Source organism: Pseudochaenichthys georgianus, chromosome 22 (assembly GCF_902827115.2).
Source record: "Pseudochaenichthys georgianus chromosome 22, fPseGeo1.2, whole genome shotgun sequence".
Lineage (NCBI taxonomy): Eukaryota > Metazoa > Chordata > Actinopteri > Perciformes > Channichthyidae > Pseudochaenichthys > Pseudochaenichthys georgianus.
Genome location: NC_047524.1, coordinates 4,987,338 through 5,014,321, shown reverse-complemented (window position 1 = coordinate 5,014,321; position 26,984 = coordinate 4,987,338). Strand labels below are relative to the sequence as shown.

The window sequence follows — 26,984 nt, the reverse complement described above, 5'->3', positions numbered from 1 at the left end:
ATATTGCATTGAAAAATACCATCACTGGCTTTGAAATACAGTGTAAATAAACTTGAAACAACTGTTGTGTTTCAAAATTAAAGGTAAAAAACAAACCACTTTTAATCTGTGCATAAAATATACAAGTACAACACGTGAAGTATGTTCTTTTTTTATGTTGAGATAAATGAACACAGGATCCTGTGGAGACTTCCTCATTCTTAATTTGCTGCATTTATGGGCGCCCTGGTGGCTGAGGGGCCCTGAGCAGCGATGTAATTAGCTGATGCTTCGAGGCCTCGAGAAGAGAAACATGTGCTTTACAGGAGCTCTTCTCATAATACTACTTTACATATTTACCTCTTGACATTGATGTCCACTCTGAATATAATGTCTCTTCTAACCAGCCTCAAACTACAGTACATGTTTGCTCTGTGAGAAGTCTGTTTATGCAGGGGGAAAAGTCAACCTTTATTTAAACCTCCAGGACTCATAGCAATTTACATTCAAGAGCAGAGTAGTTTGTCATCTTGGTTTTAAATGGACTCATAGCTGCAATTGTGTCAACAGTTTTGTGTTTGGTTTAATAGGATCATAAAAAGTTGCAGCACTGATACTCAAAGTAGTTTTCCAAAACGTAATGTTTGCACGTGGGACTACATGCATCAGCCAATCTACAATAATTACTATAAGACCAATTTAATGAGGAAGTCATAAATGATGGCAGGTTGCCATGGAGGGCTTTATAACAAGGAAAGATAGAGTCAGATACACTGTACAGTATGTGGTTGCATTTACACACTACACATTCTGTACTGCATTCTAGACGAGTACTCATTGATCCCCTATTCTACAACATGAACAACAGTCACGTTTCACATACCTTTGTCATTCAAATGTAGTTTTTTTCATATATTTCAGGTTTGTTGTTTCTACTCTTTGACTGTTGTGACACCCGAGATGCTGTTCAGGGATAAACTATAACGTCTTATCCTATCCCTGGTCAAATTAACAGTTTTCAAAGCGGCCATGTTGAGTTATCAAACACAGGTGTGACTAATAACATTGTTAATGGCTGCATTGCGTTGCATGAATTCCTAGAACGCATACATCATTAAAGTTATTAGTAACACCTGGGCCTTTCCCTGTAATTACAAGTAATAATGTCTGCTGTGTTTGATACATCAGATTAATTTAGGAATGCTTTGAAGCAAAAAGGATATAATGTAGCAAAACTTGTTTGGAGTAAAAACGTTGTCTTTGGGGTCCAATTTTAACTTGGATTTTTGCCTAACTGAAACTAATAACAAAACATGCACAAAGAGATGAATTTGTGTCTTTGTCACTTGTTTCTCCAGTATTATTGCTTTAAAAAAACAAAACAATGTATTGTAACTTTTTTATCTTTCCAAATAGATGCATGTTTAGAATGAAATTCAGAATATGCATCTGTTTAGAACAGTGCTTCTCAAAGTGTGGTCCGCGGACCACAGGTGGTCCGTGAGCGCCCCCTAGTGGTTCCGTGAGTATATTAGTAACATTTCACATTTGAAATAAATACATTTAAGTTTTCCGCACTCTCGCGGGAATATCTCCGCAATGGAACGAGCTTAAGTTTCACTTTCTATTGCATGATAAAGCCCAGGGCAACACCTTCGTCACACATGTTGCCACTTGTTTGTACCATTTCCAGGCGATTTATAATCTGTTCTAGAAAAACGATGTGTTTTGGGATATTTGTGGAGTTAGGTGGTCCGCGAGTGTTTTTTTATTGGTTAAGTGGTCCTTGGTATGAACAAGTTTGAGAAACCCTGGTTTAGAAGCATATAGTATACAAGTGAGGGATGCAAACACTGGCATAAAGGAGATTTCTGCACAATTTGACTGTCTTACAACAACAACATAATGGTACTGTATGAATAGAAAAAGATAAATATAGATATGTTTGAAACCATTTGACACGTTTCTTATTAACAAACATATTTGAAAAATCAGCACTGGACTCTCTCAAGTAGATAATTTCACATTCCTGGGTGCACTTGGTTATTCAGTTGGCTTGCTTTAAATCAAATCGGATGTACAGTAGCATGAAGCTCATCTCTTTTAGATGTTATCCTCTGAGCAGGATCTTCCTCTTGCAGCACATCTTCATTTCATTTCCCAGTGCAGCTAGGACAAGATATGAAATCTCTTTATCACATTCAGTCCATTAACCCTGCAGCAGCCAGCCTGCACTCATCCTGCACACGCCCACTAGTCGGAGACACAGAGAGGTACATGTTGCAGACGCAGGAGGATTAAAGCCGATTGAGAGCTCTTTAGGGGCAATGAGGGAGAGAGGAAATGTGTGTGCAGCAGGCGGATGTGGTTCACTGATCTGGAAGCAGCCGCATCTCCTCTTTCAGTCAGAGGTTCATGTGAGGACAGAGCAGCATCAGCATGACCCTAAAGAGGACTGTGTGTGTGTGTGTGTGTGTGTGTGTGTGTGTGTGTGTGTGTGTGTGTGTGTGTGTGTGTGTGTGTGTGTGTGTGTGTGTGTGTGTGTGTGTGTGTGTGTGTGTGTGTGTGTGTGTGTGTGTGTGTGTGTGTGTGTGTGTGTGTGTGTGTGTGTGTGTGTGTGTGTGTGTGTGTGTGTGTGTGTGTGTGTGCGCGTGTGCGCGCGCTGCTGGGAACTCTGTGTCCTAGAAACCCACGGAGGATGATGATAGTGGGTCCGACCTCATCTCACTTGTGTGGTTTTTATCGCTGTTGGTGCCTAAAGCAGCAGGAAAAAAAAGTCTTTGATGTAGCTTTGTAGGTGATACAGGAAAGGCATTGGTTTCTGACATGTTGGGAGGAAGTTGTGTTTTCACGAAGATGAAAAATATGAAGCTTGTGAGAAATAAGAGAGATAGGATTTAAGGTTTCATTTACCTATTTGTTTGTAAGAAACAAACCATTTTAACTAGAATGTGAGCATGAGGTCTTTGAACTGAAGACAAGCACAATGACTGACCGACAAATAAACAATGGACACATTCATATCTATTCTACATGTCAGACCAGACTATGAAAACAAATTCATAAAAGGTTTATTTTATACTTCTGTGTAGTTTAATCAATGTCAAAGTAACACAGAATATTTGTTTAGATATGTGTCACACAGTATTATGTAGTTTAGTATGCAATCATGAAAAAGCTATTTGCTATTGCAAATGTCTTAAAAAAATTAAAAGTGTAATATTCTGCTAAAAGAAATATATTAGAAGTAAAAAATTAAATTAGTCTCAATTAAAAGTACTTCCAAATAGTTCCTTCTTATTTTCAAATGCTAATAAATGACCAATCAATCTTTTTTATTGTCCACCTTTAACTTTAAACAACATCTGTGATATTTTAGTTCAGTCAGTTACTGTGTATTTGTAACAGTTACATGTTATAGGAACTAATATATGTGTCGTATGTTATATGATATAGGGCATTTAAGTATTAATTAATAAAAAATACACCAACAATCATGACACGACCAGTAGAAGCCATATTTTAAATCTTTTTAATATATCTCACATTTGATTTATTTACAAAAGACAGTGGCTTTGTGGCATAAAACTATGTTTTTGTAAAATCAACACGAGAAACAAATGTGTAGCAGAAGCGTAACCGTACAGAACACAGACATAGATAAATAACATCGGGGGGTGTTGTTGCTCTTTGCACATTGTCTCTCTGCAAACAATAACAGGATCACAATGGATGCTTTTATCTGTATTGCCTCCACATTTAATGACATCCGTGAGCCTATCAGTCGATCTGGAATGTGTCGTCTGTCATTATTAAATGTTTTCCAGCAGGAAACCAATAACATCTCCGGGTAGTCTGTGAATAAACGATGGGCAACAACAACATACCAACGCAGATATACTTTGATATATACCTGTACTTTGTATGACACACAAACAGTTTGGCACACATGTAAAGGCTGAGCATGAGTTTCCCCCTCATAACACATTAAATCAATAAATAAAAATATCTACAGTCACAGACATAAAAGCTGATGGACCATCTTATCTGCTGAATGGTTACTTTGTACAGCACTTTACAGAACAGCTACAGGCACAAACTGAAAGAATGAAGGGCAAGACAGTCACTTTTTAAATCTTTACCTCTGCATTTGAAGTATTTACTGGACCCTTTCCGACTGAACAAACTTTGTCATTAGAGGTCACAGAATTTAAAATGCTGTACTTTCTTCGTATTTTGGCGACTATTCAGGCGCGAGTATGCATGTGAATCTCTGTTTGACATTACACTGACTGTACTCCACTAATACTAAACGATAATAACAGAGCAGAACTGAATAAAAACATCACATTTAAAATAACAGACGAGCCTCTTTTTGTTATTTTTCTTGACACAGTGTAGCAGGTTGTCGATACCTTTTACTTAGCTTATAGGATAGGCTTACTGTACAGATTTCAAAATAAAAACGTCATGTTTTCAGCTCGATTCAGACCGTTTGACTTCCTTTCTGCGCATCTCATACTAATACTTCCCTAGACCTTTATCACATTGAATTCACAGAAAAACAAACATTTCAAATCTTTTATCCTGAAGGACAAAAATAATGTTATTTAGACCCAATGAAAATCCTCTCTTTGATTTCCTGTGAAACACACTAATTCACACACAAACTATCCAACAACATGCTTCACCAAATAGCATTTAAACCACATTCTTTAACCAGCGGTAATCACTTGCTGTTTTCCTTTAGATATTTAAAGAGTTTTATTCCAAGACAAATGTATAAGTTAAATTAGAGTCAAATGAACTACTTTTGCCCGTTTTGACTTAATCCCACAACAAGGATCACAAAAGGTTTTCTTTGTGTAAAAACATTGTGTTTGGAATGAAACCCTCAATTTGTACTCATCATTGATCGTTAACCTCCTAATGTGTAGCAGTTAAAGGACATTACCGCTATATATCAGCTATAGTAGCTCTGCAGTCCCTGAGCACCTACCACCATTGCACATAAATATTTTTAATATTCCTTTGATAACTAAATAAAGCTTTCAAAGCATTTCCTACTTGCTACAACCTTACATCCTTACATCCTGTATCCTGCATATTGTAACTAAAACTAAACGCCTAATTCATTGTTATCCTGAGGTGCTTCCCTACACTTAAACATTAAATACTGAGGCTGTCAGGTGTTCAGTACATTTTTTGCGGAGTAAAACAACGAGACTCATTATTTTGTTTGTAGTAGCCTCTTAGTTTCTTTTGATCGCACAGCCCTTTATTTGCAGGGGTGGCTCACTGAGAGCCCAGTTTAGCAGCAGTACAGTAGTGACTCTAGTGAGTTTGTTTACATGCACAAAGTATTCTCGATAGCTTGTATTGTTTCTTAAAGGTGGGGTAGGTAAGTTTGAGAAACCGGCTCGAGATCGCTAGAATTTGAAAATACACAACCGGAGAAAATCTGCCACTTCCTTATAGAGCCCCTCCTCCAACACACACGAACGCGCACATGACCAATGAGGGCACGAGATAAGTGTGTGCCCCGATGGAAGGCTGACAGGCAGGTAGGCCATCCAATCGATTGGTTGTACTTTTTACAGTATTACGGCTTCTACAGATGACATTTTTTTATGGATTTTTTTGTCAAAGCACTTCAGATATTCATTGCTATCGGGATGTTAAGAGCATTCCATGGAATATAACAAAAAGTGTATCTCGAGCCGGTTTCTGAAACTTACCTACCCCACCTTTAATATGTTCTGTATACTATAATAATAACATATATCACCACATCCCAGTCTCACGGCATTTCGTGTTATAGTCACGAAATTAATTTAATCTATTAATTCGTGTTCACCAACACGATTTCCGCATTTTTTTCGTGTCACACAGAACGATTTTAAAAGCAATGTATTTCTATTGGTAGTGTGTTTCGTGCCTGCACCACGTCTTTTTGTCCGTTCGGGTCTTGGAAGACCGGAAGCTGTGTGGTTCATAAAAACATTTTCTTACTCAATATCTGTGTGGGGCAATATCTTACCCTAACCCTTTTATTTTATATTTTATGATATCGGAGTTTTTTTGCCGTCCGTGAGGAAAAGAAATGGGGCTCAGAATACTGAAATCTCTATTTTTCCTTCTAATTTGTTATTATTTGGTGCAGGCCTGAACTACTAATATAAATACATTGCTTCTAAAATCGTTCTGTGTCAGAATACTGAAATCTGTATTTTCTTAAATATCTTTTCCCTTCTAATTATTTACATTGCTTTTCAAATCGTTCTGTGTGACACGAAAAAAATGGGGAAATGGTGTTGGTGAACACGAATCAATAGATTAATTTCGTGACTATAACACGAAATGCCGTGAGACTGTGTTGCACATCCTTACTTAGACTTAGAGTTTTAGAGGTGCAGGAAGGTCGATTTTGTTACCTTTTGGAAAGAGCAAAGTTAGTTGTTCAAGGCTTTTAGCTAAGGTTGGCAAAATAGCTGCTCGTAAAAGCTTCATATTTAGCGTATAGATTTCTTGTACTTCTTGGTAAGAAAGCTGACAAGCCAAACACAGTTGCTTCCTTGAGTCTTCACTGCCATGCTAATCTTATTCAGCTGTCAGAAAGTAAACAAATAACTGCATTTCACAAGATTTGAAAATATTAGAAACCGGGGCATATCCAGGATTCTGCTTTTACAAACGAATTCTAGAATATGGATGTGCAGGTAAACAAACTCTGTGTGAACTCAGAGACACTCTTGACACCAATGAAAACCCACAGAGAGCTGCCATAGCTTGGTACAGTACCTACATCCAGACACAAGTGCAACTTCATGCAAAAATTATAATTAAAAGTAAGATAAACACTAGCGCTAATGATGCAAAACCAATAAAAGGGAAGATGTGGTCACGTTCACGTCGGGGCGTTTCCTGTGGTCTTGTGTTTACAGTGTTTATTTACAGAAAGATCTGCTGCCATGGGACATTTGGGGGGGGGGGGAAGCACAGCAAGCCATTCCTTAGCATCATGAGGGAAATCATTAATTAATTACAGCAGTTTTTGTTTACAGGACAACATACACACTCGCTAATTAGACACATCTTGCTACCTGCAAGGTGTGAAGAGAAGAGACGCCTTTTTTCTTCACATAGTGAAATCCTGTTAGATTACAGCATGCATTACTCTACGTGCTAATGCCAGGGCTTGTTGTTGTTGTTGTTGTTGTTGTTACTGATACTGTTTGTCCTTGCAGGTGGTTGTGTTTCCTCAGTGCTTCTGTACTCTCAATGTGCCTGGAAACACAGACAGACAGAAGAGTGTATAACTGACTCTGGGGCAATGTGCCATGATGCCTCGCTGCTTTGGATGGAGGGCTGTGGCAGACGCTCATTATAAAAAAGTGAAACAAGTTTTTTTATTGGCTGATAAAGGTGTGATAAAAGTGCAGCCAACTCTTCCACTCTAGCAGACGAAGAAACAACGCTTTCATAATGAGCCGCAACTTCTGTTCGTCTAGTTACTGTACTTCAGGCAACTTGTTACTATACACATATTATTAACAGCTGTTGTTGCACTCATTTGATTTAATTATCTTGAGATCGTGAGTTCATTTCCCCCTTATATCAGGATGACATTTTCAAATGATGGAAGGTTAATTATCTTGGTATATTTAGAAAACAAGCTGGTGTTTCCAAAGAGGCAAACAGCAGGTTGTTTTGCGATGACGGGTTAATTATCTCTTTAACTCAACATAACTATTAATGGATAATTAACATGTTCAAACTGCCTTTATTTTTTCACAATCTGTTGTTGTTTTCTGTTTTGAAATCACAACTTGTTTACCCATTATCATGACAATTTCATTTTGATATTTTAATCTCAATGAAATCGTTATATCCACAGCTGGTCTTGGCTGCCAAACTGTGTAGTATTTGCTTAATATATTATGAATGAATTATAACTCCCACTTTTTGTTGATCATTCTGCCTCAGCTGAAGAAAATACTCCACGTTTATATTTAGGCCAATTTTTATGATTACCCAAAACACATACATTTTGTATTTGAGTGCCATACTCACATTTCTACTTCCCCCTTTCACAAAATCTCTTACAAAAAGGCAATAATCACTATATCGGTTCTGTATACCATGAACTTTGAACCTTGTTTATCTTTGAACAGTTGAAATGATTGCTTAAATTATTATCACTGCTTGGTATCTTCTCAAACAATACTTCGCAGTGGTAGGATTGTATACATATAATGACCATGGCTCTAAACAACTAATAGTAGTGAACAATTAGCATGTAGTTAGACTTACTTCTGTCCCCACCGTTCCTCATGTTCGTATCCTCTTCCAAGGCCACGTCATCAACTTAAAAAATGAAACAGATTTCAGTTATATGTTAACACAACACATATTCAGATGATATGACATTATGAACCAGGTGCAACAGACTCACCCGAGTGGAGCTCTTTCACCAGCGACGACATGGTGTTTGTGATTGAGTCAGCAGCAACTAATAGATCATTACGAAGATTTCTAGGTACACCTGGGAAACAGAGAAATGTAGTGAAGTATAAGTATTATAGTTAGGGCTGTCAAGTTAACGCGTTAATAACGCGTTAACGCAAAAAAAAATTAACGCCACTAATTATTTTAACGCGATTAACGCATGTGTATTTTTTTTCCTTGGCCGCCCCGTAGTTTCAGAGCGCATCGAGTTTAAAATACCATCTACAAGCTGATGCTGTTGACAGCCCCGCTCCTGCCGCCCGCTTGTGTGTGTGTGTGTGTGTGTGTGTGTGTGTGTGTGTGTGTGTGTGTGTGTGTGTGTGTGTGTGTGTGTGTGTGTGTGTGTGGTGTGTGTGTGTGTGTGTGTGTGTGTGTGTGTGTGTGTGTGTGTGTGTGTGTGTGTGTGTGTGTGTGTGTGTGTGTGTGTGTGTGTGTGTGTGTGTGTGTGTGTGTGTGTGTGTGTGTGTGTGTGTGTGTGTGTGTGTCAAAGCTGTTGTGAGTGAGTAATAATGGCAGAATTGGGGTATAGCGTCAGGCTTGATCTAAAACTCCCCAAGCTGATCGGACATGAATCTCCAAATCGCCCGACCCCCGGCATTGTCTCCAGACGATGTGTATCTACTCTGAAAGCGTGTGTGTGTGTGTGTGTGTGTGTGTGTGTGGCCCGAGCGAGCAAGAGAGAGACATTACGTGCATTACCGTACCGCAGTGTGAACGCGGCTATTGTTGTTGTTAGCATCTGGTGCTAGCTAGCTGCGCTAACGGATATAAGGAGCTGTTTAAATGAAAACAGAGGAGCGCTCGATCCACACAACTGCGCCGAGCACTTGACTTGATGCAGGAAGCAGACAGCGGGACATTGTACGAGAAGTCAGCACACACATGATTGCAGCGTCCAGGCAGCTCCCGTTCGAGCATATGCCTTGAGTTGCGCACACACACACACACACACACACACACACACACACACACACACACACACACACACACACACACACACACACACACACACACACACACACACACACACACACACACACACACACACACACACACACACACACACACACACACACACACACACACACACACACACACACCATTTGTATTGAATGAGAGAGGTTCCAGGTTGTTGTGTTTAATATTCATGAGAATATTTGTCATTGTTCAAATGATAATAAACATTAGCATAAAGCATATTTGTCCACTCATATGTTGATAAGAGTATTAAAAACTTGAAAAATATTCCTCTAAGGTACATTTAGAACAGATAAAAAATGTGCGATTAATTTGCGATTAATCGCGATTAATTTGCGATTAAACGCGATTAACTATGGACAATCATGCGATTAACTCGCGATTAAATATTTTAATCGACTGACAGCCCTAATTATAGTAGATTAATTCAATATATGTTCTTTAAATTCCAACACTGCCTGGTGGTATAATTACTGCAATATCATGATAAGTATAATAGATTCAAGATTCAAGGCTTTTATTGTCATTTGTACATAATAATAATAAATAATAATAGATTTAATTTGTTAGCGCTTTTACAGGTGCTCAAAGACGAAGAGAAAAGGAAGGAACATCAAATAAATATATAGTTAAAGTAAAATAATACAAAAACAATCACACATTAAAAGCCAGATTGAAGAGGTGAGTTTTTGAAGGTGGTGAGGTCAGTACATAGTACGTTCAATTACGTAACTACCACTACGTTTTTTTTGCACTATACTAAATAATATTAATATTTACATTAATTATGTGACCATCTATGTTTCCTGTAGTTATTGCATTGCTCTTTTTACTGCACTGTTAGTGTACAGTTTTGTTATTATTGTGCTGCTGTGTTTATTGTATTTTCACAACTATTTCCTTCGGGATGAATACAGCCCTATTTTATCTTACCTTATCTTATTGATATACTTAAGTTGCAAACAGATGAATGTTATGGATGTTCTTTCAAAAGTTCAAGTATATAATATGAAGGTTTGGTCAGTTTTCTGAAAGTTAAGTCGAGTTGGTGCCCACTCACCATGAGCGAAGGCCTCGAGCACGTCGCCCCCCACGCTGGCCAGGCAGTCCTGTGGGGTGTGGGTGGGGGTGGACCCAGCCGAGGTGGAGCGAATGGGCATCGGCATGGAGCAGCCCGCCCCGTGGCTGGGGGAGGAGTGAGGAGAGCCTCCAGACTGCGACTGCAACATACAAACACCGTGATAGTTACAGTATCGCCATAAACACGATGTAACCTTTAGAATGTCGTCATCGTAGCTGTACTGTTATGTAAAAGCTGGACATTTTTCTTCCATGCCGAGCATTGGATGAAAAGATTGATGCCATTCTTGTAAAACCACCACTTCTGTTTTTCTACTGATTAAACAACGAAATGTAACTTGATGATGTGTGAGCTTTAGATATGATAGTAAGCAGTTGTTGTTGGCTCAGGACAGAGGGAGGCTCTTCCCCTTGTTTTCACTCGCATTTACCATACATACGTGAATATGGTCTGTCTCAGCTAGGTATCATGTTTCCTAAAATGTCCTACTATTTCTATACAACTTAAATCAGGTAATCCCATATTAAAGGGCCCATGTCATGCTTTTCCGGTTATTACCCGTCCCCTTGTGCAGGGCCGCCTTAATGCACGGGCTGACCTGGGCTGAAGCCCAGGGGCCTACGGATATCAGGGGCCTATCATGAGCCAATAAAAAAGTTTAAAAAAAAAAATATTTCAGAATATGAAACTTTTATTTCCAAAATCACACGATAAATACATTTTTGAAGCTTGTAAAGGGAAGATGACAGCTCTCACTCACCACTCACTCCCCCTCCCTCCGGCTGAAATTATGAATGTAAGGCGTATAGTAATCATAGATAACACGGCAGGGTCCGTTACAGTTTGTTTTCATCTAGTTTCAAATAAACAAAGTCTTGGCTTTCAGGATATTAAACTTGTTTCAGCAAATTCAGATGATAAATACAACTTTGAAGCTTGTAACGGCATAATTACGACACACACACACACACACACACACACACACACACACACACACACACACACACACACACACACACACACACACACACACACACACACACACACACAAGCTTCCCCCAGACCAGTAATCCAAACGAAAATATCTTCCCTCCGTAGTATTTTGATCATTTGCTCCGCTAATCAATCAGATCGATGGATTCCAGAGATGACTCCGTAACAGTCAGTGGGCACCACTTAACAGCCAATCAGAATGAGAATATGTTTCACATGTGACTTATTCAAATTGCGAGTGATTGAGTGACAGATGAAGGTTGTTTAGGAGAAAAAGTTTGAGAAGAAAAAGTTTGAGAGTGGCGCTCGGGAAAGGAAATTGTTGAGGGAAAAGGAGTTTCGAGACAAGCAGCTATTACAAAAAATGCCGAACCTTACAGGTTATTTTAAACCTGTAGGCCAGGATGAGGAGGAAGGACAGATTAGTTCTGTGCCGAGCGGTAGCGGTGCCGGCCGCGGGGCCTCGGAGCCAAGTAGGCCGCCTGGTTCTGATAGCGATGTACTAGCGGGAGAGGAAAAACAGACAGGAGGGAGGGAGGGGAGGAGATGGACTTGCTATGTGGAGGGGAGCCAACGGCAACCGGACAAATACATGAGGGAGGCCCGATACGTCACTCATCTGGAGGAGAGGACCAGGCGCGCGTAGAGCAGAGTGGAGAAGTGCGATCACAGAGCCTGCCGAGGCTATAAATGACTTTCATTTGTTGTTTAAATAGGGGGCCTACAAAACCATCAGCCCCAGGGCCTGATGGCAGGTTAAGGCGGGCCTGCCCTTGTGTGTTATGTAGCTTTTTATGCATGTAAACGGTCTGCAGTCACAAACCCTCAAAGTACACCCTGTAGCGAGTAAAACTCTAACACAGAAAAGACCTGTCTGTGCTGCCCCAGAACGCCTCGTTGGAGATTTCTATTTTTCAATTTTTTTCTTCCTGGTCGTAGTGAGGTAAGGGTCACCGTGACGTAACGGCTCCGCAGATTGGTACACTTCCTCACACACACACACTCACTCAGCCATATCTTTTCTCAGCAGTGGCTCCGCGGATTTCTCAGCCTGAGAGTTTGTGTGTGTGCTCTGTCTCGCAGACCCCCCGCAGCAACCAGGAAACGACCCCAGTAATCATCCAGCTCACACTGTCCGCAGCAGCGAGCCGCGCAACGTCCCGCCAACACGGCACCCAGACCCCACGCAGCATTCTCATCTGTTTGTCAATACTGGTGTCCTTTTCTGGTTGCTAACAAACGCCATTGTAACACATAATCACTGATGTTCCGCTGTAACGGTGGTGGACTCATCAGAACAGAGTGGGCGAGCTGACCAATCAGAGCACAGTGGGCTCACAGGGGGGGGGGGGGAGCTCCAACAAGCCGTGTAGGACAGAGAGTGAATACACATACTACACAGAGATGCTGTGTGAGAAACCAATGTGATTTTGGAACATTGAACAATGTAAATATATTCTAGTCGACCTCAACAATGGAATTATGATCAGTAGAAATGGCCATGACATGGGACCTTTAAATAAAATGATGCCTATTTGCTCGAAAATTCCGGGGGAGTTGCGCTGAAACATGTTCGTGAGTTGGCCACAATCTTACTTTGTATCCGCACATATATACTTTAGAATCAAATGAATTAGAGGTATGCACTGTTTTTATGTGTTTGATCTTGACAGGTGCATGAAGACGAGCTAACCAATATTTCTAGGCATATTTTTTCGGTTCAGTTAGCAGATAACATGGCATATTTACTTATTTACATGATAAACAAAATGATCTTCCATCTGAAAGACTTGAGGGAAAATGGGCTTCTGATAGAAAGAAAAAAACAGATTAATCCCCACATGAAATAAAGCCAATTCTGTGATCTTTCAATGCACGACGCCGTATTGCACTCACAGATTGCAGCTTTGGGAAGACCCTTTTGCTTCTAAAGGTGACTTATATTAAAACAATCCGAGACACAGATGTGGTCGAAATAACTTAATCCTTATGGAGAGAACAAACAAAAACAATGGCAGGAAAACCTTTAGGAAAGCCCATACTGGCCGGCTATACTCTGTGTCTATAGTGCACCTTTACTGCGTATAGCAGTAATGAGAACCATGTGTGGGTGTAAGTGACCAGGGCCTGTGCTGAGAGGAGAGATATATCCTCAGAAAGGATCACTGTGCGTCTCTGGTGTAGTGAGACCAGGTCGATGGCTGGCAGCCAGGCAGCAGATGGCCGGCCAGACTGCAGTCACATAAGCCGGGAGGTTGTTAGTGCCGATGAAAGGAAAAGATCCCTGACACCTGGGCCAAGACAAACTCACTTCTCTCAACTTGTTTGGACTGAGGACCTGAGATTTAAGGATTGCTTCACAGTCTGCGGTTTTAGCTCCAGCATGGTGGAGTACCCTGGATAAGAGGACTACATCAGTGTAACCCAGTTAGATTGCAGAGTCCTATTATCTTTCCCTGATGTAGTTGCATTACACTGAGTGCTGAGGCTAAAGCCAGGTATTGAGGCTCAAACTGAATTAAAGGCAACTTACAGCCTGCTTCTGCTCCTCATCCTATCAGCCAGCACAGGTAAGCAGTGAGAGAGAGCAAGAAGAGTGAGAGCAACATAATTAAAGCAACAGAAGAAGAAAGAGAAGAAGTAAAGGATTGTGCCATGCATACGGCTATTTAACATAATTGAACAAATAATCCAACATGGCAACATTTCATTTAACCCACATTCCACCACGCTTTAAAGCACAATCAAGCACATGTTATTGTAACTTGACTTACTGTTTAAGCACCATAGAGCACCGTGGAGCAGGATATCCAGAATCAGAGTTATCACACAGATGAGGGTCTTACCTTCAGCAGCCTCATGAGTCCCTCCAGCTGCACCATCAGCTCCCGCCTGCTCTCCTGCAGCGCCGACATGCGCCGCTCCAGCTCGTCCTTCCTGTGTCTGCACAGAGTTTGGGGTGCATACATTAAAACACAAGGGAAGACAAGGTAGCAATCATAAAACACAATGGTAGACATCTTACTGTAAAAGTGTTACAGGTGTGTAATGGGGTGACTTTATATACAGATCAATATTTCAAGGATCAGTTTCAGACACTGCAGGTTGTGTATGTAGTCAAATTGTATTTGCATCAGTTCCTGTGGCTCTGGTCAAGTATACACGTTTTTGTCAAGTATTTGTACCTGTATCAATGACACTGTTACATATATCTTTTACTGACAATATAAGTCAGTGATCGTTTCACTCACTGGTGTAAAAAGTGACATGCGCTTCACACCTGGTCATCCTAAAGCAGGGATCCCACATTTCCAGGAAGGGGCCGGAATATGTCACACAAGAGAGTCTTATAGAGCCCCCCCGATGTGTTTAATCTGTCCCGCAAATTATTATTTAAGAAAATAATAATTATTGCCAGCTATCACTAAGTAAGCAGGAATGCAATTTGTGTGCATAAAAGATCGATTTTTCTTTTCTTTTCCTACATTTCAAATTGGCAAGTTACACCTAGCTACAGTACTGTACATACATACTTTGACTGTAACCAAATTACTAGAGGGGAAAAGTCTATTTATAAATCAAAAGTGTTGACCTGGAGCATTGGCAGTTTCAAGTGAGGAGTGCTATTTTTTTTTTTTTATAAATCTTTTTATTAGTTTTCGCACAGATATCAAACAGACGTTTTCCAGACATTACATGTAAAATACTGTGTTCTTAGTACAGTTGACAAATAAACACGAACCCCATTACCCGGAGTGCTATTTAAATTATTTACTGCAACTATTACTCATCTGCAAGAAGACAGCTGATGTTCTTCATGAATATACTAGAAAAGGGAAATACTTGTTTCTTAGCTTGAGAATGCAAAACATGTCATTTCTTTTTTGGCCCAACGAGAGTTTTACTTTGACACCCACTTTTAAATATCTGGTGTGGATTCTGTCTTTGTATTACCCTCTGGTGTTCACAAAGAGCAACTGCCTTTTGAAAAACCTTCAAAGAGCTCGAGCAATCATCTGTCTGTTGTAGTGAGTCATCCAATCAAAAGCTGTGGACTGTAAACACATGTGCTCTGTTCTGCATCCTCAGGCTGAAAACATGCAAATCAGAGCCGTCTAGCCAAGCAAAACAAACTGTGATAAATATGACTGTGATGATATCCAGTTCAAAAACCTGCTTCAAAAACAGGCTTAAAAGGCGTTTCGAAACATGTTTCAATTCAACTGGGAGATATAATAAGTAGACAAACACCGTCTTCAACTGATAAAGCAATACTTTTACGTGAAAAGTGTTATGTTTTAAAACACCAACATAATTATATTCCTCTACATATATCAATCTTTTACCGTGCCAGTGAGAAAATGTAATTCAAATGCATCGCTAGTTGTGCTTTGTCTGCATACAACGAACGGCCCAGCTAATAATTTATTGATGGTATTAAACATTAACTTAATATAAAATGTAAGTCCTTGTCACTGCTGCTCATCATAAACTTGACTGCTGATGAATTATTAAGGCCCTGCCAGAAAAACAAGTCGTCATTCTGCTCCGTAACGCGTCCTCTCTGGGTGAGTCTCCTCCAACAACTGGACCCAGGGGTCTGCCAGCAGCGTGACCAATGCTGCTGCCGGCTCATTCAAAAACACCCTCCTGAATTACCGGAAAATAATGTTCTCCTTGAAGAATGAGTCCAGCGTGAATTAACACATTTTACAACTTAATTGTGTTAATATATGGCTCTTTGATCCTGTTGATGGACTGAAGTTGCTCTCATACGAGGTGTTTGGTGTGTAAGTAAGGTTTATACCTGAGGAGCCGCAGTTCTGTCAGCAGCGTGGGGTTCTGCTGGGCTTTCTCTGGGGTCGGCTGGGACGCCTGCTCGTGCTCCAGACGCAGCCGCTGGATCTCCTGAAGGATCTCTCTGGAGGAGTAAGACAATCATTTCACTTAAGAGCAGTAGTGGAGAAAATACTTCAGCAGAAGACATGAAAATAAGTTAGAATGAATATATTGCACTCAAAATTGGACTTGAGTAAGAGTACATTGACAGAAACAGCCTAAAAACATGCCCCAACCAGCAGCTTTATGGCTCCGTCCCATAATACTTTCCCCACCCTTAAGCAGTCAAGTGTTTTGCACTCGGAGGATATCATCTTCCATGTTAAATATTAGCTCCAAAAAAATACTATACAGGCATTTATTGTAATTGTTACATACAGTTTACTGCAAATATAAGTGACACCACAGTATTGCTTTCACATCTACTGGAAAAGCTTGCTTAATGCAATCATGTGATATTGACTTTCTTTTATCTTTTTTGTGATGATTGATTTTGAATCTAACTTCACACATCTTCACATCTTTTTGAGTTTCTGTGTGTGTGAATGATTAAGTGTGTGGAGGCAGCATGTACATGGTCACAACTACTGCAAATTGGCACCAAAAGTTACAAAGAAAAATGCTATGCATAATTAATGCTTTCACAGTGTTTCACAATATAAAATGTTTTGGGAATATTTGATTGTATGTATTATCAAGTACAGCACGGAGCTTTTAGTTGGTATAGCTAGAGCTAATTTTATAAAGGCATATTCTGACATTTGGGGAAATATGAACCATCTCCCATAATATAATCTGTCACATAACGCATCGTACACTTCAACACTTCTATTCCTAATGCAAAGCTAAACCAACCGATTAGCTCTGTATTTACTGGAGTGGCTTCTTTCTTCTCATCATGTTTTATGAGTTTATGGTATGTTTTGCATGTTAAATCTGAATCTGCAATGTATCTAAGTTGTCAGATAAATGTAGTGGAGTGAAAAATAGTAGATTTAAGTATAAATTCACATTCTAAAGTACAGTTTCTTAGAACATTTAGAAAAGTAAAAGTAGAGCCAGCCAACCACCCGGTAACCCAGCACAGATTTGTAATTAAGTAAGTGTTGAAATTATATATTTGACCTGTTTTTGTTCTCCAGCTCTGCGATCAGCTGTCTCTGTTGCTTGTTGGCATCAAAGTTGAAACCCAAATCTGTCGGAGGACATTGTTGCTGAAAAGCCAACATTAGCATAGAATGGCATTAAGAACGATGGGTAAGAACAGTGAGAGAACAACAGTGGAAACACCAACACTTTCTGTCAGACCACAGCGAGCAGTAATGACTTTCCGCTGGAGACCGCGTAATTTCCACTGGGGACATGTAGAGAGAGAGAGAGAGAGAGGTAGAGAGAGAGAGAGAGAGAGAGAGAGGTAGAGAGAGAGAGAGAGGTAGAGAGAGAGGTAGAGAGAGAGAGAGAGAGAGATTTTTTTCTTGGATTAGTTAACACCATAGTCCCTAATATATTTGTAGAAAGGCAGGAAATGGAATTAAATCGAGAACAATGTTTCATTGCGGTGGACCCCCTGTTTTGTGCCCCCCCCCCCCACTTCTCAAACCAAAGTTACACCCTTGTGGAGACGTACTATGTTTCTGCATAAACAGGAAAGTATTTCATCACCACAGCTTTCCTTCATCCCTCCATATAACGGAATGAAATACCAAATCCAAATAAACCCAAAGTCACCCTATAAGAACATTTTCTGCCTGTAGTCGTGTAACTTCTCTCCTGAAAACGTTATCTACACAAGCTTCTACCGTCTGCTTTTTATCAAAGACCGTTCAAAATGTGTATTTGGTCTTTGATATTTATTATTTTCAAGGTACTTTTAACTATTTCATCATTCAGCTTAAACCATCGTCTTATATTTGCGGTATGGGACAAAAACAGGCTTATTTTTTCTGCACCAAAAATATGTTTTTCATAAAAAAACTACAGTGAAACTTTGTGGGATTGGTCAGGACTGTAGTTTGGATTAGAAGAAGTAGATTTAGGCAGCATATTTTTATCCTGTAGAAGTTTCAAACAGAACCTACATAGATTAAACACGAAATATACACATGGAAAAACACATGCATTGGTGGAGACGTGTCAGAGCAAAGACGTCACTCACTGAAAGTAGAACATAATAATACATTTATGACTTTTTGAGACATATCCACTAAGCTCATCAGATCACTTTTATAAGGGTGAGCTACAAAGAAGCTCTGAACAATAACTTGTCTAATCATCAGATGTAAAACACTCACTGTGGAGTTTCCCGCCTCGGCTGCCAGGCGGGCGGCGTAGCGAGCGATGAGGCGATGCTCCTCATCCAGCCGACTGGGACTCTCCAAGACACTGAGACAGAGACAGAGAGATACGTCACACACACATACACACTGACAGAGCTCTTATGTTAGCACACGGGAAAGTTTGTACAGTAATTATGTGACCTTCATGTTTGTTGATAGACAGTCTGGGATAATTGGTTATTACGATGACCTGTAATGGATGACTTAGAATCGTGTGTCCGTGCCAATGGCTGCTCTGACCATCTCATCACTAACATGAAATGTCAAATAAGACGTGGGGCATTAAGCGATCATGGGTGTGACACCCAAATCCGTGAACACATCACGCCGTCCTCATCAAGCTCCACTGGCTCCCCATCCCCCAGAGAATTCAGTACAAGATCCTCCTAAGGACATACAAAGCCCTCCATAACCTGGCCCCTTCCTACCTGACTGACCTCCTCCACAGACACACTCCCCGCTCTGCTGCTGCCGACCTCCTGTCCCTCCGCACCCGGACCAACCTCAAGTCCCGGGGCGGCAGAGCCTTCTCCGTTGCTGCACCCACCCTCTGGAACTCACTACCCCAATCCATCAGAGATTCTTCCTCCTTCGCCGCATTTAAAACATCACTCAAAACCCACCTGTTCAACACTGCATTCAACCACTGACCACCCCTCTTTTCTGTTTATCTCTTTTTGTACTTTTCTTTGTTTCTTTGTTGTTTTTCTTCTCTGTCAAAGCGTCTTTGAGTTTTTAGAAAAGCGCTATATAAGTCTCATGTATTATTATTATTATTATTATTATTATTATTATTATGCTGTCCCTTCATGGCAGGCGGTCTGCAATGAAGAGTGAAGGAGAGCTGAGATGGGGAGTCCAACTCTGAGTGGAGAGTGAGTGATGATTAAACCCAATGTGGCTTCACACCACTGCATCACCAACCTGCAACGGAGACTCCCCCCGGCCCTCAACGCCCAGCAAACCAGCCTTTTTAATCCACAATTGCAATAAAATCTTATCTTTCCTCAAAGCAGATAAAAAGGCTGCCTGTGAGATGAGATCGTTTTAGTTCTCGGCTCCTACTTCGCTTGTTTCAAGGGTTTTATTAGCCCTTTGATGATATCTTAAAATACTCGGCGGATCACTCGACTTGTTTTAAGATAGTGTCACCCGACTCAAAATAAATGTCTTTTAAAAAAATGGGACACTTTCTAAATCATTTACAGTCCCAACCTCAGGTTAAGGCGTAGAGCCTGAGGTGTCTTGTTAAATGGAAGTAATACATTAACGACATCAGGGAGCTGCTCGGGGTTGGCTCAGGAAACGCTGTGTCCCCGTGAGGTCGTTTGGAGCCTGTCTGGATCTTAGAGCTCTCAGAGTTGGAGCTGCTCCATCAGGGAGCGTCCTGGGTTTGAACAGAGATGCTTGCACTGCCTCCAAGCCCTCCTGATCTGGCATCTCTCCCGCATACTTTTATTTTGGTCTCACGTTTGAAGATGGCACCAATTTATTTTTGACTCAAACGCAATCAGTGCTTCAAATTCTGTCAGAAACAGACAGACTATGCTTTTTAAACGCTGTGTTCTGAATGGCCTGATCACACTTTAACTAATGATAAACACTTAAGGAAGCCAGAGATTCAATTTGATCAACATCTGGAAGTTGTTAATCGAATTGGGCAACATGTTTGCTCTATGAACAGCTGTATGTTTTCTTACTCTGATGCAGGATATATTCAATTTATTTCTAAAGACTAACTACACGCCAATATTGGAAGGACTTATTGACAAGAATTATTACAATATCAGTAACAAAGCTTGCAATCTTATCTAACAATGTCTGTGTCATTTCAATCTGGTGACTTTAGATATGTCTTGAGTTAGGGGTTCAGATCTGATTTGCTGTCAATATGACCTTTTACAACTGCTTTGGAAAAACCGCCATGATCTTCTTTTGTACAATTTATTCCATTGACATTCACTCAGTTATTGTGTTTTAATTTTGTATCACCACTGCAATCCTTGGCCTCATGTTACACAATGTAGAAACATGTATGTATTATTTATTTATCCATGCATTCATTTGAATTTTTACCAATGTTTAATTTCTATATAGTGCCAAAAATACAACACTGTTATGATCGGTAAATCGCTTAGATCAGTGCTTCTCAAAGTGTGGTCCGCGGACCACTGGTGGTCCCTGAGCGCCAGCTAGTGGTCCGTGAGTATATTGGGAACATTTCACATTTAAAATAAATAAATACATTTAAGTTTTCCGCACTATCGCGGGAATATCTCCGCAATGGAACAAGCTTACGTTTCACTTTCTATTGCATGATAAAGCCCAGGGCAACACCTTCGTCACACATGTTACCATTTCCAGGCGATTTATAATCTGTTCTAGAAAAACGATGTGTTTTGGGATATTTGTGGAGTTAGGTGGTCCGCGAGTGTTTTTTTGGTATGAGTGGGTCCTTGGTATGAAAAGGTTTGAGAAACACTGGCTTAGATACTCCCCCCCCCCCCCCCCCTTATCGCGTACAATACATTTAAGAGCTAGCCAATAGAAGCGTGATTGTTACATAGTGATGTCATTATGTTACGCAAGTAAACAAAGAGTCCAACGGAGGCGTTTCTCCGCGAGAAAACTCCCTCTGGTGGGAACTTTGGGATTTTAGCTTTTACAGACTATCTACATGCACAAAACATAACACATTACAGGAGAGGGAAAATCCCATAATGATTTCATCTAAACTTTCTCAATACATAAAAAAATAAACATATTTTAGGAGTTTTTAGTAATAATTCTGAACACACACTGCTGGGTTTCCACACTGACTTACATTACAATTCTCAGTAACTCTGAATTAAAACTCTCTTTTTTCTTTTTATCTTCTGTCGCCATGGTTCTGCATGACTAACAGGTAATACATTGCAGTTCGCCCTTGGAGGCAGGCTCATGGTGAGCAATTGTCTGTGAGAGAGAGACAGAGAAGAGGGAGGGACGGTGCCAAGTCAGCAGAGCAGACGGTACCAGAGAGCAGACTGTGATGGAGGCTGAGAGCACAGCACCCGCCATTTCTCACATGTATAGCCTTCAGTTTTAACTCTGCACTGACACACGATCATTCATGGGTTTTTTCTCTGAGTCTGAAAGGGTCAAAAACAAGGACACGACCGCTGCCGCTTCGTTTCAGTGTGAGGCTCTTGAACTGAGTCACAGCCACAAGCAGCCCTGCATTATTCAGCAGCATGTTTGACTCACAGGCCCTTGTGTCGGGTAATTATATTAATATTTACAAACCAAATGTGACACAGTGAGAGGCTGCTGGCCTTCTGTTCTCTGCAACTTAAGTAAAGCTTGCTCGTTCGCCACTTTATCTACCGGTATCCACACTGACTCTCAACGCAACCTATTTTGGAAGCGTCACGCTGGCTTAATGTGCAAATTCTGCCCTAAATATGGCAGCTTTGTAGTTGTTATGCCCCCCCGAAGGCAACGGCATCGTCAGTGCATGACATCTTCTCAAAGCAGCTCTGACTCACAGAGCAAAATGTCAAGACAAAGGTTATCAGCGTCCGTCATCACTGCCACAGTTGAAGAAACCTCAGGAGAGCGTTGTCTTGCTCTTGTACGTGCCGCCACATGCGATGCCTTCACTGACCTCCACGGGTTTGGCTGCAAGGCATCGCTTACCGCCTCGGGTGTCCCTGTGCTGTCAGCTTCCCTTAAACTCGCTCTAATATTGATACTGTCAGCCCTCTGAGACGAGACACAAAATGTTCATCTCTGCAAGACATTTAATCTAGCATGGATTGTTAGCATCTCATTTCACCAAACACAGAAATCTTCCAGCAAGGTTAGATAATTATACTTGTAATGAAACGGAGAGAAGTAATGGGATATCGGCAAGATCTCTAAATCACATTTAAAGTTCAGTCGTACTGCGGTGGACATTCTTTGCATGCTGCCCTTCAGCTGCAGAGGTCCCAGAAGAGCGAAAGTGAGAAATAAACAGTCCCAGCCCTCATTGAAGTTCTTTCTGATCTATCAAAGCCTCTGTCTGGATTTTAATCAAACACTTGATCTTAAACGGGTTTGATGTGCACACTTTTATTCTTTCCGCACACCAGACGGTGACGTGTCCTCCTTGTTAATGCGCCGAGTGAAGACCCGAGTCCTTAACAGTCCCATCTTGCAAACAGAAATTGCCATAAAGATGTGTACTGTGATACACATCCACACAAACGGATGAATCCATCCTGCACAGACTTGCAGGACAGATGCATTAAAGCTGCTTCAAAGTGCTCTCCATTGTAATTCCTAACCACAATGGTTCATTACCACTGAGTAAATAATAAGAGAGCTGGCTTTTAACTGAGAGGGTGAAATGAGAAGACAATTCGGCTGCTTTTTTCGCCCTCGCCTGCTTTCATGATCAGGCTCCAGGTCTATCATGATCTATTTGTCAAATCCTTTAAGTAGGAGTGCTCACATATTCCTCGCGACAGCGCAACATACACTCGCAAGGGCTTGCTGATCGAATGCAAAAACGTGTGTGAAGGAACACATAACTTCACGCTGATTTCTGTCACCGATTCTTAGCACAGAGTGAATTGTGGAAAAATATCTTCAAATCAAAAAGTGCTTTATGCCTTGGTGCTTACCTTTGGGTAGGAGTGGGCGCCCCAGAGGACATGAGCATTGTGTCGTTCATGTTGTCGGCCCCTGGTTTCGGCTGACTATAAGACAAGATTACAGGTCTTTAATCTACTCTGCAGAGGCCTCGAGTGCTTGTCACCAGGGGAATGGGGAAGAGGGCATTTAATCATGAATCAGCGACTGACTGCAATTGACTCCAACTGTACAAAAGAGGACAGACAAAGAAGATAATCATATTACTGAATGTGCTGCACAAAGCCTGCAACATCTTGTACTCGAGTTGACTTTTCCGTGGAACGGCAATTTAAATCGTTTTAGGGCCATTATCTTCAACCTCACAACAGCAGACAAGGAAACTAATTACGCTGGAAGTCTGTGAAGAACTCGGAAAGGTGACATTGTGGGAGGTAATGAGAGTAAACAAAGCGACAAGGTCCATCTGGCGGCTGCATCCCGAAACCCTCGGACCGCAGAGTCTCATTAACGCTTCAGAAATATCACTCACACATCTCAGGCGCATCGCCGCTTCACACTTCACCGCCACAAGGCGAAAAAACACTTTCCATTTCTCTGAAGTCGCGTCTCTTCAATCTGCACAACGCATCCCTGTGAAGTTGGCAGCCTTGATTCTATTGTAACAGATGTATTTAACGATCACATAAAAGGCAAAAAGCACTGAACCGCATTGCATCTCGTTATGCTTATTTGTCCAATCAGCATTTATGGCAAAACAAATCTAACTATTTATATCCACATTCTGCAGATTACTGTTATCCGCACAAGACAGTGAGAGCTTCCCTGCTCCCGTGTCACTATCTGCCTCAACAGCGCTCCTTCTTGGTGTGTATATTACTGTTACTAAAAATAAGAGCAGAAAAACAGCATTATTTCTGGATCACTAATTGTGCTGAAGTCATTTGTTAGCTGTTCACAAACAAGAGTACACATTCCCTGCATTCATGTGCATGCTCAGGGGGTTTAACGTGTTCTCTTTGAAGACATATTGCAACTATTATTGCCTCATGCATTTACATTTCCTTCAGGACTAACGGGTGAACTGAACCGAATTACATTACATTTTAACACAATCCTGCTGATTCTTACATTTTAAGCAAAAGTATAACAACAGGAAAAATAACAACTGTCTCTACTCGAACCTGCACATGCTGCCCTCCACAAATACTCTCCTTATTTAACTCTCGCTATATTACAATAATCCCCCCTGGAGCAGCAGACAGAACAGCAGACACCCTTGATCACCCTTACCTCTGTGAGGAGAGCAAGCACCTGCCCGGCTGGCAAAATACATCCGACTGCTGCTGCTGTTGTTGCCAGATGCCTAATCTGCCCTCAACTGAGCAAGAGAGCATCTCAATGTACTACACTGCTGCTGTCTCCAAGGAAACTCGGCGGTCACATGACTTCATGACGCCGCGGATGTCTCTCTCTCTCTCCTCTCCGAAGCTCTGACTCGGTATTTTCACCTCTCTCTCTCTAACACATGAATATACACTGGGAATTAGCGGGATGCCAAAATAGCTCAATTGCAACTTCAAAAAGAAATGTACTCGTATCACTTCAGAAGGAAAACAGGTCTTTACGATCAAGGTTCAAGGTTCTTTATTGTCAAACTAACATAGCGACAGAGTAATTATGTCGTTGAAAATCTTAGGTCACAGGCTTCTCCAACAATGCAACACAAGAATACAGATAAGCAGACAATATTAAAACAATATTAAAGTATCTTATATTAAAGTAATACAAAAAGAAAAAAAAAAAAAAGTGGAATAGTGCATGGTTACTATAATAACATTTACATATCTTAACTCCTCCGCTCACCTTCAGCAAGTTACATCAATTAAAGCTCTTAGCGGCTTTTATAAATAATCATTCCCCTCCGAGCACACCACGATAACGGCCGTCTAAATGTAGGGCAAAAAGTCTCCTTACGTAAAAGTACCGTACTTTTCGGACTATAAGCCGCGACTTTTTTCCCCATTTTTTTTGTACAGCTAACGGCCACTAGGGAACCTCCTAAATCTATGGATTTCACAGGTAAAATTAACCACCTTTAACACTATGGGCTCTATGACCGGTCCGCGCCCCCCACCTTTAAGCGGTGGGCTCGCTCTAGCAGTAAAAGCTGGGGGCCGGAAAAGAGTGAGACAGGTAGCGCGCCAAAGTAAAAGTGGAACCGAGAGACAGAACGAGAGCAAGACAGACGGACAATTTAGCTGCTGCGGCTTATATGCAGGTGCGCTTTATAGTCCGAAAAGTACGGTATTTCTTTTTCCGACAACATTTGGATTCATTCTAACTCATTCACATCAGCGTCTGCAGCCCCTCGGATCCCGACTGAAGGGACGCTGATTAGAGAAGACGCACAGTCTAGGAACTCCTGCCTCAGAGGTCAAACGGTACTGCGTTGACACAACATTTAGGCAATACAAAAGATCAACGTCTGCACTGCGCTAAGCCCCGCGCTACCTGCGTGCGGTGAATGACAATGTGCCATCCCTTTCCTTGCACTTGGCACTTGGCACTTGGCAGGGGGACAGGAGGAGACGAAGCTCCATGCACACACTCTCAAACCATATTCCTGACAAACTGGCTGCTTTCAATCGCTTTCAAGCCGGCTAAAAATAAAGCGCAGACACATGAAGCATCCTCTCCTGCTGGCTCTTGTTTCCCCAGTGGCCCCGGCCATCAAAGCCCAATGGATCCCACTCACAGGAAAGTGAAGCACTGTTCTCTCCATTCTAATGGCATTGATGGATAACAAAAAGTAGTTGAGAACAGATGGAAGCGTTCTTTAATGTAAGGGGATTTATGGGGATTATATGGGTACAAAATGATGGAAAGACTTTTCCCACACAACAAAATACTGTTCGTCTAAAAAGCCAAAAAAAATGCCGTTTATCTGTTGTTTAACTATCTTTTTTCATTTATCTATACATACAAACATAGGCTGCTCATATACTTTTCACATTTCCTTTCTTGTTTTTTAAATTAGTTATTTATCTATGTTTGTATTATTAGTTGTTCTTAACGTTTCTCATCATGATTGAATTGATATTGTTTGTATATTGATGTTGTGTTTTATATAAAAGTGTGGATTTCTTTATTATTTTACTTACTTTAAATAATCACTTCCTGCACTGTCTGTCATATGTTAGCAATCAATCAAATACTCTATTAATCACAGAAAGACATTTTGTGACAGTTCCACCATATTAGAATTAAATAAATCAATAATTATAGAAACATAACTTGAAGTAAAAAGGTCCAATCAAAAGTCCTTCAAGCCACCGACCTGGGGCACAGCATCTTAGGCACAGACGTTGTGTTAGTGTATTTTTAAATTGTGCAAAAACTATAAATCCAAATATATATAGAGGGTGGCATATTTGTATGGAACTGAGCATTTGACACTATAGTGCAAAGTGTTCCACTCTTTTGGTGCTTAAAGTCTTTTTGCAGAAGCGGAGGTCTGAAGGTAGAAAGCTGTATCGTAGATTTAAAGTCCCCGAGACAGACAGAGCATCCCAAACCTATAACTCCTCTCCAAAACACACCGGCAAGAAACTCGCTGGCAGTTTGAGTGGAGGGAAAAACTCACAGCTCAG

General features: G+C 40.9%; 1 protein-coding gene and 1 long non-coding RNA gene across 4 annotated transcripts in view; one reads left to right on the top strand and one right to left on the bottom strand.

Annotated features, from left to right (window-relative positions):
* Positions 1 to 19,631, top strand: part of LOC117467877 (uncharacterized) — a 60,381-nt gene extending 40,750 nt beyond the window's left edge. Inside the window, exon 3 of one of the 2 annotated variants that reach the window (XR_004554411.1) lies at positions 19,531 to 19,631. This is a non-coding gene — a long non-coding RNA (uncharacterized lncRNA). Of the gene's footprint in view, positions 1 to 7,226; positions 7,312 to 19,530 lie in introns of those variants that run through there. The other variant, XR_004554410.2, reaches the window with a different exon arrangement.
* Positions 3,496 to 26,984, bottom strand: part of dtnbb (dystrobrevin, beta b) — a 40,418-nt gene continuing 16,929 nt past the window's right edge. Inside the window, exons 11-19 of one of the 2 annotated variants that reach the window (XM_034111777.2) lie at positions 23,364 to 23,438; positions 18,670 to 18,760; positions 17,504 to 17,592; positions 16,347 to 16,460; positions 14,386 to 14,482; positions 10,526 to 10,685; positions 8,435 to 8,524; positions 8,293 to 8,346; positions 3,496 to 7,266 (exon numbers count right to left, since the gene is read on the bottom strand). In XM_034111777.2, coding sequence (XP_033967668.1) covers positions 7,241 to 7,266; positions 8,293 to 8,346; positions 8,435 to 8,524; positions 10,526 to 10,685; positions 14,386 to 14,482; positions 16,347 to 16,460; positions 17,504 to 17,592; positions 18,670 to 18,760; positions 23,364 to 23,438 — 796 coding nt within the window. In that variant the 3' untranslated portion in view covers positions 3,496 to 7,240. The remainder of the gene's footprint in view (positions 7,267 to 8,292; positions 8,347 to 8,434; positions 8,525 to 10,525; positions 10,686 to 14,385; positions 14,483 to 16,346; positions 16,461 to 17,503; positions 17,593 to 18,669; positions 18,761 to 23,363; positions 23,439 to 26,984) is intronic. The other variant, XM_071207189.1, reaches the window with a different exon arrangement.